The sequence below is a fragment of the Dicentrarchus labrax genome, unplaced genomic scaffold (genome assembly GCF_905237075.1).
Source record: "Dicentrarchus labrax unplaced genomic scaffold, dlabrax2021, whole genome shotgun sequence".
Lineage (NCBI taxonomy): Eukaryota > Metazoa > Chordata > Actinopteri > Moronidae > Dicentrarchus > Dicentrarchus labrax.
In genome coordinates this window covers 11,784,377-11,801,294 of record NW_026136711.1, presented here as the reverse complement: position 1 = coordinate 11,801,294, position 16,918 = coordinate 11,784,377, and the positions used below count along the sequence as shown (strand labels likewise).

Genomic DNA, 16,918 nt, shown 5'->3' with positions numbered 1-16,918 from the left:
CATTGTGCTGTTTTTAACCCAGATTTGCAGTCATGTATGATCTGTGTGGCACGACGCATCATTGCAGTAGAGAGGACAGAGAGATTTAGCACTCGCCATGAACTGTCTGGTAAGTTTCCATTGTTTTATATCTAATAGGTGGATTCATTTTGTGTACATGTGAGGTGACCATGGGAAATATTGTTGTTTGGCACGCTAGCCTACAAAGGTTTTCGTCAAACTAGTTTAAGTTATAAACTCTGTGTTGGGTGGCACTTGTTAGTGGTGTGTCCCTTTTTTAATTCCTCACTTATACCCTCATTCCTTGTACTGACAATGTGACCTTTCAAGCCATGTCATTCTAGATAATTAGGGATGTTCACCATCACTGTATTAGGAATCTAAATGTTTTGGTTTTTTTACCATCACTAGCCATTATTGGCTGTGTAATCTCAACGGTGCGTTTTCTGTTGCAGGTAAACTGATTGAAATTGAACAGCAGAGCTCTCTTCACACCACTATGCGTCCAGGCTGGGAGGACCTGGTTAGGCGCTGCATGCAGATGTTCCTTAATCGAAGTGAGGGACAACCGTGGTCCTACAAACGCCACTATCAAGATGGTATGTAGTTCTGCCGCTCCCTACTATCTAACCTCCCTTTTAGTTTTAGTTTTAGTTTTGCATGTGAATGGATTACCTCGAATGACAGCATGGTCACAGACATTGACAAAGGCATGATCCATTATTATAGGTGGTAGGGCAGGTTTGAGCATTTTCAAGAGCAGCAATCACAGAAGTATACAAAGAATGTAGCAGAACGCAAGTCACCTCATTAAAACGTTTGGTATGTGGGACGCAGCCCTTGCTAAATGAATAAGAGGCTCAGAACCATAAATGAGTAATCACTAGTACAACAGGAGACATAACTGGATTTGTAAGACACAATATATAACACGCTTGACAATATGGAGTCTTAACAGACAATGAACACGCAGGGTACCTACGATTTCCACAGTAAACAGTAAGTGCGCTGACCTAAGATATGAATGTTCCTGCTTGGGAGCATGCAGTTTTTAAAATGTATATATTCAGTGCTGTTGTTCTCCTCCTGTATAATGTAAGAGTCTCTATGATTTGGGGTTTTGTTCCACTCTTTCTTGTTCTTACCCATCAGTGACCACTAGAAGGCTTGTGGAAATTAATCTTTAGACCTATGTTTGCATAGCTTTAATTCAGCTTTTTTTCTGCTCCAGCTTTCCATAATGGCCATGCAGAAACCCCACTCTACCGCTTCTCACTCTCTGATGGCACCCCAGTCACAGCCCAGACCAGGAGCGACCTCTGCAGGAATCCCAACACCAATGAGCCGCACTCTTTCCTCTCCACGCACTTGCTACAAAGGTGCAGAATGATGAAGGAATGATTTCCTCTAAATTGAATGATTGTCTCACTGTATTGTATTTGAGTAAGCGTTGTCCTGTTTTAATTTCTTGTTATTGACCATATTCTTTGTAGGGAGCAGAATGGTTATCGTGGAAACCAGGGTGGAGGCATGAGGCCTCAAAACATGGTTGTGAACAATCCCAACCAACAGATGAACATGGGTCCAGGAGGGGGCATGGGCATGAACAGGGGCTACGGCATGGCTGAACAGGGCAACATGCCACAAAGAGGAGTGCCTCCGTACACTGGGGGCAACCGCATGAATCCCATGAACCAGATGAATCAAATGAATCCCATGAATCAGATGAGTCCCATGCATCAGATGAATCAAATGAATTCCATGCATCAGATGAACAACATGGGTCCCATGAATCAGATGAATTCCATGCATCCAATGAACTCTCCCATGAACTCGATGAACCAAATAGGGCCCATGAATCAGATGGGCCACCATGGCATGCATCAGCAGCAACATCAACATCAACATCAGCAGATGGGTCAGTTCCATGGAGGTGGAGGCGGACCTGGAGGTGGAGGGTACGGGATGGGAATGACCAGTCCCCCCCAGGCTAGTCCGGGGATTAACGGCCCCCCACATAACGTCATGGGTTCACCTAGAGTCCGAGGAAGCCCCAAGATGGGTGCCAGCCCCTTCTCCCCCGGAGGTATTAAACCAGACTTTTCTAGAACTCTCGAGAGCTATCAGCAACTTCTAATATACAGGTTAATTGGATATAGAATCACTGCTTCCTAAATCAGACATTTTCTAACATGTGTTTTTAACTACTTGGATTGTTGTCCTTCTGCAGGTATGAACTCTCCCATGAGCTCTAGTCACCCTGGCGGAGGAGGCACCACCTTCTCCAGCAGCTCCTTGAATGCCCTCCAAGCCATTAGTGAGGGAGTGGGTAATCCGATGCCCTCCCCCCTCACCTCTCCCCCCCCACAAGCCTGACAGCTCCCCAAGCATCAACTCAACCAACCAGCCAGCAGGGGGACCCTGTAAACCTGGTCTCCCAGCCTATTCGGACTCCAAGAGCCCTGGGAGCTCACTGGGGGCTGGAGGAGAGCAGCACCCCCACACACCCACCGGCGAGGGCCCTCCCGACAAGCCAGACAGCCAAGCCAGTAGAGAGGTGGGTCCGGCCGGGGGAGAATCGAACCGACGGGTTCCTGACAGCCATAAGAAGCTTCTGCAGCTCCTAACCTCCCCTGCAGATGAGCTGGTGCCACCTAATCACACACCAAATTCTGGGCCCAGCTCCACGCCTGGGGCTAAAGACGGAACAGCCGGCGTCACCAGCCCCTCATCCTCAACAGGAGTGTCCTCCTCTACGGGCGGGAATCATGGCGCTGTGTCCTCCTCTGGTGCCACAGGACATTTAACAAGTCAGTCACTGCAGGAGAAGCACAAGATCCTCCACAAGCTGTTGCAGAATGGGAACACTCCAGACGAGGTGGCTCGCATCACAGCCGAGGCCACTGGGAAAAGCAGCCTGGATTCAGGGGCACCAGAGCCTGGGCCTGCAGCCACTGGAGCAGCTAGGGGATCAGAATCAAAGCAGGAGCAGCACAGTCCAAAGAAGGAGAAGCCCCACGCCCTCCTTCACTACCTCCTCAATAAGGACGACTCTAAAGAAGGTGGTGATATCAAGCCGAAGGTGGAGGACCTGGAAGGAAGAGGAGCTCAGGGTGCAGGGGTCACCAGCTCTGAACCTCACTGCATGGATGGAAAGGTCAAGTTGGAACCATCTGATGAGGTAAGAATTTTGCCCAAAATACCATTGTTAATGTTGTTAATGATGTATTTTAAAATGGCCAGTAAAACACTGTTTCCTAATCATTCTTTTGTCTCGATGGTTCAGACGGAGACCTTGGAGACCATTCTGGGTGTGAACAACGCTGGCTTCTACTCTGAAGCAGACTCCAGAGCAGGGAAGGAAGTGGGAAACAAACAGGGAAATTTGCCTGACAGTTTACATGGTATGTCAGTCAGTCTACTTGAGAGTATGATGTGATCAAATGTGACACTGGACAGCAAAACGGTTCATGCTTAATGTGCAAAAAACATTGTGTGACAAGATACTACAATAGCAGCCTTGGCATATGGCATAGCATATACATATGTCATACATGAGGTATTACACACTTCTGACTGTCTTAATCTTAGAATTTCATTGTGTGAAGGTGGGTAATCTAACTTTGGTATTATGTGTGCTTCAGATGGGGAGAGAGGCCCCCTGCCTCCTGCTCAACGTGCCTATCAAAGAGCCTTGTCCATGGATGCCAAGCCCCTGGTTGGAGGTGGAGCAGTAGGAGGCGGGCTAGCTGGGAGAAGGAATCTGCCGTGTCCCACTTTGGTTAAACAGGAGACCATGGATTCTCCGATCCGATCCGGGCCCATTCCCAATGGCTTTCCAGGAGGCATGGGTGTGTGTCCACCTCGGGCGAATCCAACAAGTAACTGAAACACTTATTTCTTTGCATGGCCAAGACAGACCTGGGTCTCACATTTGTAGCTAAACCCACCATCCTTGAAATTATAGAAGCTTGGTTCCCATTATTCACTATGTTGCTGAGCTAAATGATGAAACAGTGTTCATGGTCTTTGTGTTGTTTAGGAGGTATTGGCAGAGGAATGGGAATGCCCCAGCGCCCTCCCATGTCAGGGCCAGGGGACTGGGGGATGCAGAGGTCCAGTGGCAGCCCTGTGGCAGGCCCAGGACACCCTGGCATGGGTCGCTCTGGTCCAATGGCAGGACCCATGATCAACCGCTCCAACAGTGTACCTGGAAACACAAGGTCTATGTTGCAGCAGCAACTCATGGATATGGGTATGTCACATGTCTGAAATATCTGAACGGGAATCATTTTCTGCAAATTAACAATTGAATTGCATTGAAAAATGATAGTTTGACCAATTGTTTCCACTTTGTATTAACCATACACTACTACCTATTATCAACTGTGCAGGTACCAGTGAAGCAAATATGGGTATGAGCCGGTTTGGTGGACATGGGCCCCCACCTCAGTCTCCCTCCTGGCCAGACTCTGCTATGGGAATGGACAGACCACAGAGGAACACAAACAGGTAAGTCTTTCACACTGTTCTAAACACTATCCCTCTGAATTTTTGCCAACTAAGTAGACTTCAAACTGAATTCAGAAACAAACATTGATAATGTCTGCGTTTGCAGTCTCTCTTCTTAAAGTGACTCAACATCTCCTGTGTCATTTGTTGTGTTAGGGACCAGTTTGGGCATCCACTGGAAGAGCTTCTGGGCCCCCTGGCCAGCGGCGAGGGCCCACCTGATGAACGGGCACTTCTTGACCAGCTGGACTCTCTGCTCAATACAGCTGATGTCATTGCACTGCAGGAGATAGACCGAGCCCTAGGCATCCCTGAAATAGTAGGCCAGGTACAAGACACACTACAGTACACATGATGTATTGCATGCTCTTATTTTGTTAACAGGAAATGGTAATGATAGTGTGTCATGGGCCCAAATTAACTTCAGTTATGAAGTGATTATTGAATAAAGTGAAAAATGTGTAATGTAAAATATACTGTGAGATATTATGGTATAAAGTCAAAAGCTTGTTGCTCCCTCAATTTAAGTTTAAACATTGAGTCAAAAAGCTTCAGGCAAAACAGAACATGTTCAGAGGCTCACAGAGTGGTCCAAAATCACTGTATGAATTGTATTATCCTCTCTACTGTACTCATCAGATTCCTGCATGATGTGATTTGAACGTGCTTTCTCAAGCCTCAACTTGAATGTCAGCTTGAAGAAAATGTTTTTAAGCTCGCAATGTTTTTTCTAGCTGCATGCTGTGCAGGCGTTCTGTAAGCCATTTTTGTTATGTGTGGGTCTCATGAAGCTGTTTTATGTGATGTACATGTGTTTTATGTCTCTGCTATGGCAGTAGTTATTATATTTATTATAATTATCCAGTGTTGTGTTGATATTATGGATATCCCGATCCAATCTCAACGATCAGTATTAGCATTGTTGAGCTTTATTGATTCGATCCGATTTTTTGTTTACTTCAGCTGTTACACAAAGCTTTCATGCTTGGTGCAGCCATTGTCAGCTCTCTCACTGTTTCTTTCCTCCACTCTGGGCTCTGCGTGTGAGAGAGCAGGAGCAGCCCCGCTGCAGAGGAGAAGAGTGTTAGAGATCCAACACAACCATACTCAACACGCCACTGCAAGTGCAACAAAAGTCCCATGAACAAAAAGCCAATAGGAGTACTTGGTGAATATAATGTAAAAGATGTAGAAATAAACCAGAATACAAACAGTTCATTCAGGTAACTCAGGCAATGGCTGCACTAAAGCTCCAAATGTTAAGGAATAACTTTGGATATAACTTTAATGTACTTGAAGTGTGCACTGGGCACTGTATTATCTAAAAAAAGGATAAGATCAAGACTCTATATTGGCAGATATTCAATATTAAATAACTCAGATTTGATCGGGGGCTACAGAAACTGATCGGGACGTCCCTAGTTAATATTGCAGTAAAGTTTACTTTGTCCAAACTAGTGTGACATGCAACTCCTCTGTACCCCAGACTCAGGGACCTGAGGGCCACCAGCAGGGCCAGGATCAAGGCCAGGGACAGTGCCCTCCATCAGATCCTTTCCCAGGCCCGGACTCCTCCTTAGGCATGGACCAAAAACCCATGTATAACCAAGGCTACCCTGGGCCCCCAGGGCCCCCCTCCGTGGGCATGCAGCCCGGTTATGGTGGCAACACAATGCAAGGCCAGTCTCCGGGAGGCTTCAACCCCATGATGAATCAAATGGGCCAGGCAGGGGGCTTCCCTGGCATGGCGGGCATGGGCAACCCCCGTGCAAACATGATGCGACCTCGCATGATTACTGCCACCAAGCCTCTCCGACTACAGCTGCAGCAGAGACTGCAAGGACAGCAGGTGATCACACAGACGCACACCTAATATTCAACCTAAAGATGACCTCTGTCTTAGGAGAAGTTGGTAGCTTCTGGGTTGCTACATTAATAGTGACAAAATGACAAAAAACTGGCATATTGAACTTGTTGTCTCATCTGGCAGTTTATGAACCAGACCCGACAAGGCATGAAGATGGAACATGCCCCCGGAGGAAACCCTGCCATGCATCCTGGCATGCATCCTGGCATGCAGCCTGGCATGCAGCCTGGCATGCAGCCTGGCATGCAGCCTGGCATGCAGCCTGGCATGCAGCCTGGTATACAGCCTGGTATACAGCCTGGTATACAGCCTGGTATACAGCCTGGTATACAGCCTGCAGGCATGAGTGGTCAGGTATGTAGTCAGCACTTCCTCACATCTAATTAAGTGTGCATTCACTTTTAATAACATCAGTCAAGTCACCATTTGTAGAATTAAGGTCAAAGTATTGATGTTTGTCTTCAGCCGGGTTTCTTGAATGCCCAGATGATGGCTCAGCGCAGCAGAGAGATGATGACCATCTCCCAGATGAGGAGGCAGAGGATGATGATGCTGATGCAGCAGCAGCAGCAGCAACAGCAGCAGCAGCAGCAGCAACAGGGGCAGGGGGCAGCAGCAGGCTTCAGCCCTCCTCCAAATGTCACCGCACCAGGGGGCATGGACAGCCCCATGGGAGCTCCCCCAATAAACCAGGCTGGACAGCAGGGCTTCAACTATGGAGGTAATTATGGTGAGTTGACTGAGACAGAGTTCTGTATGCTTTCCTCCTGGATCTCCTAAGTTTCACACTCATGACTTCTTCTTGTCGTTGTACCTGCAGGGATGAACCAGCAGGGGGATCCATCATTCATGGCTCCAGGTAGCAGCCCACCAACAAACATGATGCCAGGACGAATGGGAGGTCCTCCTCAGAACACCATGATGCCAGGGATGCAGGGCAATCCGCAAGCAGGGCCCATGTACCCGTCTGGAGAGATGAAAGGCTGGCCACAGGGCAGCATGCCACGCAACAAGTATGTAGCATCAAGCTTTCTTGAGAAAAGTTATTTAGTCGTTTATTATTCAAGTGTAGGTTTGTTAGTTAATCGTCACCATAATGAGCACCATACACAAAGAGGTTTATCCTAATGTGATATTTAAATAAACAGACGTAAATGACCTGCATCAAAACTTCTTTTATTTCTGTTTTTCCAGTTCATACCCCCAGCAACAGTTCCCTCAGCAGGCTAACCAGGGCCAGTTTGGACCCATGATGATGAACACCTCCATGGGTGGACCTGGGCCAGTCAGCGGGGCCAGTGCGGGACAGATGGGACAAATGCCAGGACAGAGACACGGCCAGATGCAGGGCCAAATGGGCATGAACCCCATGGGAATGGGCAGAATGCCAATGGGACCTGATCAGGTAGGACACAGTAGTCTGGAGCTTATTGTTTCTCTTATGGATTTATTGTAAAGCACTTTGTAACTTTGTTTTTGAAATGTGCTGTATAAGTAAATTTAGTATTATTGTTATTATTGAGTGGTCTTACATGAGGCTGACATGTAAAGGAAAAGCAATGTGTTTCTGTCTCTGCAGAAGTATTGCTGAAGACCTGTGGCTGATAGTAGAATCTGGAGCCTTTCAGCTGTGGCCGAGCGGTCTGAGCCCGAGAAGAGATGGACCTACACACACACACACACACACACACACACACACACACACACACACACACACACACACGTAGGATTCTCAGCACAACACACTGCTCATCCTAGAGGAAGTGGGCTCCAACTGAAGCCTCACATACTGTAACTCTGTATGGTGACACACAAACACGAAATATCAGTGTGTGTATGTGTGTGTATGTGTGTGTGTGTGTGTGTGTGTGTGTGTGTGTGTGTGTGTGTGTGTGTGTGCTGTGTGTGCACACATGTTTGTGTGCGCACATGTTTGTGTGTGTTCATGGAGCTGTCGGGCAGTATTCAGCGTCACGGCCAGACTACAGAACAGGACTATGGTACAACTGGCTGTGGCCGCACTTTACTGGAGGCTTCTGTGTGGAATAAAGATTGATGCAATATTTCTTCATCATTACAGCCTTACTAGAGATTCAATGCCTTCACAACGATGGGTTTCTGTTTTCTTTCTTATCCTTTGGATGCGCCTCATTCTTGAAGTCATTGGAAGCTATAAGCACACAATTTATTTACTATGTTATGCAGATTGGAGCAATAACTCTTGCCTCTATGCTTTAGACTGTAACTGAGCATCATAACCCCTGTTATAAGCAAACAAATGGTACTGCAGTATTAGATGTCTCAAATGTCCTCTGTGAATATGAATTGTAAATATTCTACAAAATATATCAAACATGCTTTTTAAAGGCCCATTATTGCACAAAGTATGAGACCTGGTTGTATTTTTGTGTCCCATAGGTCAATACTGATTTGGATGATTTGCTTTTTTTATGCCTTTGCAAATATCACAGGAGTGTTTGGGTTTCCTTCCTTTTGTTTGTCATTTTCTGAATGCTGTATTTTTTAATTTTCCAAAAGTCATGTATTTCATGTTTTAGCGAGGCACTTTTACTTGTGACGAGTAGCTGACAAGTTGATGGTTCAAGCTTTCACGCTGTCAGAGGTATTCTTGGAATGTGGCAGATGTCTTCTGTTGATTACATAAAATGATATGATTTTGTCGGGTTCAGTGTGAGGTGAGCTGTATGGGTTTTGTCTGCACTACAGTGAAGACGGGAACACACACTCCTCAGTTTACCAACAAGCCTGGTCCCTGAAGTGTTCTCCCCCCTCCTACCAGCTCTATCTCTCAAGTGTATTTTTATTCACACCATCTTCTTTTGACTGTTATTCTCAGCTCGCTGAATCTACCTTTTCAACATGCGCAATCCAAAGATATTTTTCCACATCTCTGTATAGTTTCTGAGGTTTCTGGTGTACATTTTTTTTATGACGTGTTATATTAGTCTGATGGTAAATGGGTACATATCATGGATCTGTAAAAGCATATGATGGTTATAAACTGTACGCATAAAGGGCATGGGGCTCAGTTGTTCCGCAGTGGGAAGCATTCAGTGCAGTGCGAAGAGGTCTGGAAACTCTCAACCCCACAGCAGAAAGTTTTTACATCCAGAAAATAGACAAAGCATGTTTTGCTGTGAGAGAGAAATACCAATGGAATTGAATCCACTTTAAGACATATCAATATCTCTTCTATTTTTCAGGAAACAGCTTCATTTTCTGTCCAGATTTTGTTACTTCAGGAACAAGGAACTTTGTAGAGTTTGAATGAAGTGCAAAAAGAGGCAAGAGATCATTTGGTTTGTTTTTGATGTTTTTTTGTTTGGAGGTAAGATGAGCTGTCATTTTACAGGATGTATATTACAGATTTTTTCTGTTGATGTTGATATTAATGTAAATACAAATTTCTATTTAAACACTCTTGACTCTGGTTCTCTGATTATCTTCTTAATCTGATTACGAGCAGTGATGCATCCATGCAATTGACTCAGTCTGACTTTAGTAAACAGTAAACAGCAACCAGTATATTGCATTGACAACATAATCACTGATCAAACATAACTAACGAGGGCTGCTTTTGTTATTGGAAGAAACTAAGGAAGGATTGATCCATTTATAATATTCTTCTGTCAGAGGAAAAGCTGCTTTGCTTTGATTTTCAATATTAAACCCTGCTTAGTATTGTAATGTAAAAACTTTATTACAGTTGCCTATTTTAGTCTGTTAAAAAGCCCATTCAGTGTGAACTTCATTTCCCTTCAGTCACTAGTGATAGGAGACTGTATATAGTAAGTACTTGAGAGGAGATGTGATACAATGAGGCACATGGTGGATTAAAAAGTATGTTGTAAAAATACTGCAAGTGAAAAAAATCTTGTATTGAAAAGTCTAACTTAGTAAAAGTATTATAAGATAAGACATTCCTTTATTTGTCCCACAATGGAGAAATTCCAATGTTGCAGCAGCAAAGTGGATAGAGGAAAAACAGTATAAAAAACAGTAAGAGAAGGACAATAATAAATATAAACACTATGTACAAGATAAAAAACAGTATGAATCCACAAACAAAAGATAACACAAATAGTAGCAACAGCAGTTGCACGTGGGCAATAGATTGCACAGTGAATCTGGAATGGTATTGCACAGTAATTATTGCACGTCGATATTGTCAACATTATTATTATTGATGCCGAGATGGGGGGTATACTTCAAATATACAGTACAGAGTTAAACTACTGGATCTGCAGAACAATGGCCCCTGTGACTGATATATTAACTGGTTGCTGGTTGAAGTGGAGCTAGTTATAAATACTTCATATACAGTTTGATATTTTAATGCAGTGATTCTCGACCTAGGAGTCAGAAAAAGAAAAGTTCTGCTAAACAAATTTGTTATTTGTAACATTTCTCTAATCTTTGCATTTGTAATGAAATGTTGCATACTTCATACTACATCTTTTTGTCTCACAGTTATTTAAGGGAAACCATTTGACCAGCTCTCTTTCAGGTGGAACTGCTAACACAAGTGTGCGGGGTGGTAAGCCAAAAAATAAACCACAGCTTTAATCTTTAACAATACATTGTATTTTAAACATTTTACTTTAACATAAAATCCTAATGAACAAGAAAGTCTAGCACTCATATAAATGTTATATAAGGTGCCTCAAAACTGCAGTAGCATCATGCAAATGCAGGACTTGAATATTAAATGTACTTAGTTACTTTCCACCACTGCTGAGGCAGATTTATAGATCCTTTTATGAATAAAAAGTGAGTGCAGTTCTCTCCTGTATTATCAGATCATTAATACTGATCAGTGACAGCAGCATTTAGAGGTAGGACTCTTTGTACTGTTGGGTAGTTTATTTCTAACAATGCATCATGTGTTTTATACTATCGTATTCTTTGAATGTAAAGTAAGGTAATGCAGCCGTCACATAAACATAATGGAGAAGTACAAATGGAGGAAAGTACAGAAATACCCAAGTAAAGTACAAATACCCCTAAACTGTACTTAAGTGCACCATTTGAGTAACTATTTAGAATCTTAAATGATAAACAAATATTATATGTGAGCAGGAAAATACATGACAGCACCACCAGCACCCTAATGAACACATTTTGTTCATGTCACTTTAACCAGAAGGCGGCGCTGTTGTCTACCTATGTCTCCTCCAGCCCAGCAGTTGCCCCACACTGCAGCTAACGCAAGCTTTTTACCCTGCGAAACCCTTCACGCTCGCAAGAGGGCGCTAAAGTACAAGCGAGCTGCAGGAAGGGGCATGAGGATTTACTCCTGTTTATAGACTGAGGGATTAAAATAAAAACAATAATTAAGAATGGAGCAGATATAAAAACCCAACACATGGGCCTAATTGGATTTAATGGTAATAAAATATTCATTATGGAGACCACAATAGCCTGGTCTTCATTTTCTCCACAACTCAAACAGATTACGTAAGAGGGATTAGTATCTGCCGTACAGATAATTATGAGTGATTAGAAATTCAGAGAGGAAACAGTATAAATTATTTCCCAGTATAAAGGAACACATTAAGGAATTGTATATGTGAAACAATTCCGCTCAACTACTTGTGGACACTTCTCTAACAACTCAAGCAGTGTATGTTTCAGAAGAAGGGGGGGAAAAAAAGAAAAACTGTATATATTAATAGCAAATTTATAACATACGACTGTACTGTGGGAATCTCTCTCTCCCTCTCTCGCCGAGTGTTGGCGTGGTTCCCGGCCCATCTGCGGCCTGGCCCGTGGATTACTGTTTGTTAATGTTTCAATCAGCTGTGTGTTGAGGAATGTGGAGCTATTTAACCTGAACTTCCCCAGGTGTGCCGAGGCGCCGCTCAGTCTGGGCCCCGCCGCCCTCCCCTGCCCTTGGCACAAAGCTATCACACAAACACAATCACACACTGGCCACGCCGGGGCTGCAGCTGTGCGCATCGCACCGCAGGGAAATGGGAAAAACATTGCACCAGGGAGACAGAATAAATCTTATAACGAATCGCCTCGCCAAAGCCAGTTTAACCCCTGCAGTGCCGGCAGGGACGCGCACTGCTGATTTACACGATAACATATTGGAACACCATATTTAAATGGGCTTTTTATGGCGTGAAACAAACTTTTTTTTCTCCTTACTTACTTCTCTCCTAATAAACAATCTTACAGAGCTTTATTTTTGTCTGCAATTTGTTTAAAACATTTGAAATCCTCTTGAAAAAACAAACAAACATTTGTGATGACTGCGATGATTTTATTTAATTTAAACCTGATTTCAAACTCTCTGCCTCCATTTGTCAGTATGTTGAGTCTTGACGATTCAAAGTGAGACTTCCTCTTGTAATGTGATACTGTAATGACCCATAGAGAGGCAAATTACCAATTTAACTGGCTCTGAGCCATTATGTTGACCACCAGCTTTGGTTTTATGTTACCTGAATGACTTAACAGCTTCTTCTAGGTATAACACTTCTTAGAGACAACCACTTTACACTCCCCCAGTACTTGTCAGGAACAAGGTGAACTATTCAGATGAATATGAGTAGCACTACTATTAATCACAATGATAACAAGGCTGTAACAGTCCATAGTAACCATGTTCCACAACTGTAGCTCTAGTTTCTACAAAGAAGTCAACACTGAAACGGTCCAGGTGCATGATACAGCACCTTATATCTCTCACACACACTTATACACACACACACACATACAATGACACAGTAATTCTTGTTCCAAAATAATTGTCTTGTTTTAATAAAAACACAAATAAGGTACATTGTAAGAAAACAATATCTTCACATAATGTGGCATTGTAATATACAATACAGTTTGTCGCTCAGTAATCTGAGAAATGTATTTTTTTCCTTTTACAAAATGTTGAATTCTCTATATGGTTTACACATTATACAAAGAGCGTAACAGAAACATCAGCTTTCTTTAGAAACTCTACAAGCAACAAGCGACGCTAGTTGCACTGAACTCGTCTTGGTCCCCCGGCTAACCCAGTCTAGATCTGGACACCACCGGTCTTCTTCTCTCAGGGCCCTCTGATGAATCGAGAGCCCTGAGTGACAGAGATCCTCGCCGGCGGAGGATGTCCGCACAACGTTATTTTTCTAGCATTGGGAGTTTGAAACGTCCCTACACAGTTCAAGGTTTTTTATTGATGTGTTCGAGATGTCACATCAGGTAGCCTTGTTCGTTCTTCGCGGTGATCGCTGTGGGGTGATGGCGCGATGCTCCACGAGCTCTTTAACGGCACATAATCCTGTCATCCGAGCATCCGTTCTGCGGGGAGAGAGAAATGAAGGTTTCATTAGTATATCTGCGTTACAACAGCAGTCACAAGCGAAACGCAGCGGGAAAAATGACTTTTACGCACGGAGTTGGTAACTTTACGCACGCACATTTAGCGTTCAAATACATAAACTACAGTGGTGCATTCAGGTTTATATGACACTGAGATATTCTCCGGTTTATTATTAACACATGTGAAGAGATATTTACCTCAACTGCGATGCTAGCGAGCTCTGCGTTCAGGGTGGTCAGAGGCGTGCGGGGGACGCTGCCGGCAGACAACTGGCGGCTCTTCTCGGGCTCGTCCAGCTCGACCTGCAGGTCCCAGATGTAGTCGATAACGTGCTGCAGGATCTCCACTTTGGTGGCCTTCTTGTTGGTGGGCAGCGTGGGCACGAGCTCCTTCAGCTTGCTGTAGCAGCTGTTCATGTCCTGGAGGAAGACGCTCATCTGCTCGTCCAGCAGCGGGATTTTGCACTTGGAGATGGTCAGGCTCTGGTCGGACAGGCAGCGCACCATGTCCTCGCCGCCGACCTTGCTCTTCAGGGCGCAGGTAGATCCGACAACTTTCATCTTGATTAATGTGGGAGGTGTAGTTTCCAAAGAAGACGAGGGAAAAAAGATTAGTTCAGCAATGAGGCTTCTCCTCCTCTTTGAGATGTTGGTAAGGCAATGTTGACAGTTTGCAACATCCACATGGGCGAACCTCCTCGGCTTTATAGGGGAGCAGGAATCGGGGGCGTGCCAGAGTCGCCCTGTTTGAAGACGGTGAGCCAATGAGACGGCTGCGTTTGTATTGATGGGTCGGTCCACAACAGCGCTCTCAGCCAATGACTGCGCTCGCCTGGTTATCGGGATTTACAATCTGTTTGAGGGATGGCGTTACAAATGGAAACAAATGTGTGTCTTTTATGGGTAATATGTGGGAATCCAGCTGTCCATAGCTTGGGGACTCTGCAGGTGTAGATTGCCTGGGGACAGTCATGGGGTGGTGAATGCCTGGGTATGTGCTGTGAGAATGTGTGTGGGATGGGACAGGATGAATAGGATGAATGGCTAATGATAATTAGGCTGCCACAGTGCCCTAGATTTGCCTCTCACAATTGTTGATGGCTCTGCAGATGTGGATGACAATAGTACAGTAAAGTAAGACAACGGAGTGGCCAAACAAGTGTGGGAACAGATTCGCTTTTTGTTAACTTTAATTAGTTCGGGATGATGAGGTTTGTTTAGAATGAACTTTTTCTTTTTTTTTTTTTTTTTTTTATGGTAAGATGTGAGGAATGCAGTCACTGAGGAGATGATCAGTTTATTGAATTTATCAGATCATTAGTTTAATAACATTACTGTTGGATTGTTGGTTGTTTCAGAAAATATGCTGCGCACTCATTCCCACACCACTTCTCCCTGGACAAAATCTACACTCAAAGCTCTCTTTATGCTCACAAACTTTGCACTTTTCTCCCCCCCCCTGTGCTGAAGGTCGCCCAGTGTGAGCAGCAGCAGCTTCACGGATTCCTTCACATGTTTCTGCAGTGTGTGCTCAGCCTTGTGTGCACACTCAGATCGCATCGCTCTGTTCTGAATCTTCCCCCCAGATTGTCCAAACAAGCCCGAGCAGACTGGCAGGCGCCAGCGCGGTGACGTCACCCATTCATCCGAGCCTTGACGCCTGTCAGCCTGGCGCCGCTCGGGCGGTCTCCATGGAGACGTCAAACAAGAGAGCTCGCACTCCGCACTCCTCCATTCACCTGCGTGGCGCGCGGAGCCCTGAGAACAAACCGGCTCCGGAGCTTTGTCGTTCATTTATCACCTTTAAAGCAGCGGGATGAGATTACCGCCCAGCGCACCTGCAGAGCCGCCGGTTAGCAGCGCAGAGACTAAGGGGGGAGGAGGGGGAGGGGGAGGCATATGTTGTTACCGCATTTTAACACAAAATAAACGTTGCATTCCTTCACACAGCGCATTTTGACCATGTGTCAATGTGGTTGCTATAAGACGTGTTTTAATAACTCCATTTCGTGCATTTTAGTTTATTTTTTCAGGATATTTTTACATGACAATTTTGAAATGATAGTTTATTATGTCAAATAGTTTGCACATGCGTCAAACTAATTTAGATTACACAAAAAATATTTTTTTTAAGGAATAACAAAAAAAGCAAATACATTTGGGGGGAAAAAACTATTTTACCTAATTTACCTTTATTTCCCACTGTAATATGGCAGTAACTAGTAACGTACAAATAATAATAGACTACTGCAGCATATGAATAATATACATAATACACTACACTCCAGTAAAAGTTAACTAGAATTCTTAGTATTAAAGTATTACCCATTAAGCAAGAGAATAGCCCCTGCAGTGTCATTTTATTTCATATTATTTTAATGTAACATGTACTTTAATATTGAAGCTGGCCAATGTGAATTTACTTCTCATACTGAGAACACTGATGGGTAGTTTAGTCTATAAGGAATTATGTAAGCAGATGTGTCATATGGGAAATCGTGTAAAGTATCTATCTGTGAAAGAAATAGTGAAAAGTAAAAAGTGCAATCTGCCCTCTGAAATGTTATTACGTCGAAGTATAATATAGGAATAATCCAGTAAAGTTTAAGTACCTCAAATTAGTTACAGTCCACCACTGTATAAAAACCAGATGTTATGTTAAATTAAACTCTTTAATTTGATGTGCATTGTTTATAAATGCATGTTTTGCAAGACTTTGTTTACAATATTATTAAGATCCTGGTAATTGCACACAGTTTTTCATCAATTCTTAAATCAATTTACATAGTCTTGAAGGGATTAAAGACAGCTTTCTTCTCTTCAGATTTAATACAAATGCTATTTAAAGAACTGCATATATCTGCACAGATGTTGAACCAGACCAAAGATAACGCCTGTATTGCTGTGCTGTCTTGAAACAAAGTTAACTACCACCGGGACTGTTTCTTCTAGCAGTTGCAGTAGCCTGTAAAAACTTTTTAAAAAACTTTCTTTTTTTCCTTTCCTTTTTTTTTTTTTTTTTTTGCCCTCTGTCCTAGGTCGCAGCTGACAGGGCGGAGGGAGGGCCGGGTGGGCAGAACAATGGGAGTGCGGTGCAGGGATTGTGGGAGAGAATCTAGGCTGGAGCCACAGTGTCTGGAGCGCCCCTCCACTCCCCTCATCCAGCTTTTGTTCAGCTGCAAAAGCTATCAGCAC

General features: G+C 43.9%; 2 protein-coding genes across 2 annotated transcripts in view; one reads left to right on the top strand and one right to left on the bottom strand.

Annotated features, from left to right (window-relative positions):
- LOC127372371 (nuclear receptor coactivator 3-like) overlaps positions 1–9,818 on the top strand; it is a 31,171-nt gene extending 21,353 nt beyond the window's left edge. Inside the window, 17 exon segments of the mRNA XM_051416010.1 lie at positions 23–109; positions 456–599; positions 1,232–1,379; positions 1,494–2,086; positions 2,231–2,360; positions 2,362–3,181; positions 3,287–3,404; positions 3,645–3,881; positions 4,043–4,255; positions 4,395–4,512; positions 4,669–4,840; positions 5,999–6,361; positions 6,503–6,733; positions 6,845–7,109; positions 7,200–7,392; positions 7,574–7,784; positions 7,959–9,818. Of these exon segments, the coding sequence (XP_051271970.1) occupies positions 23–109; positions 456–599; positions 1,232–1,379; positions 1,494–2,086; positions 2,231–2,360; positions 2,362–3,181; positions 3,287–3,404; positions 3,645–3,881; positions 4,043–4,255; positions 4,395–4,512; positions 4,669–4,840; positions 5,999–6,361; positions 6,503–6,733; positions 6,845–7,109; positions 7,200–7,392; positions 7,574–7,784; positions 7,959–7,970 (4,055 nt within the window). The 3' untranslated portion in view covers positions 7,971–9,818.
- A 3,320-nt stretch (positions 9,819–13,138) lies between these two features.
- id1 (inhibitor of DNA binding 1, HLH protein) lies at positions 13,139–14,411 on the bottom strand. Its single transcript, XM_051416021.1, has 2 exons — positions 13,922–14,411; positions 13,139–13,702 (listed from the first exon to the last, which is right to left on the bottom strand). Exons 1-2 carry the CDS (start codon positions 14,282–14,284, stop codon positions 13,667–13,669), a joined length of 399 nt encoding a protein of 132 aa, XP_051271981.1. The 5' UTR covers positions 14,285–14,411; the 3' UTR covers positions 13,139–13,666.
- Positions 14,412–16,918: the final 2,507 nt, after the last annotated feature.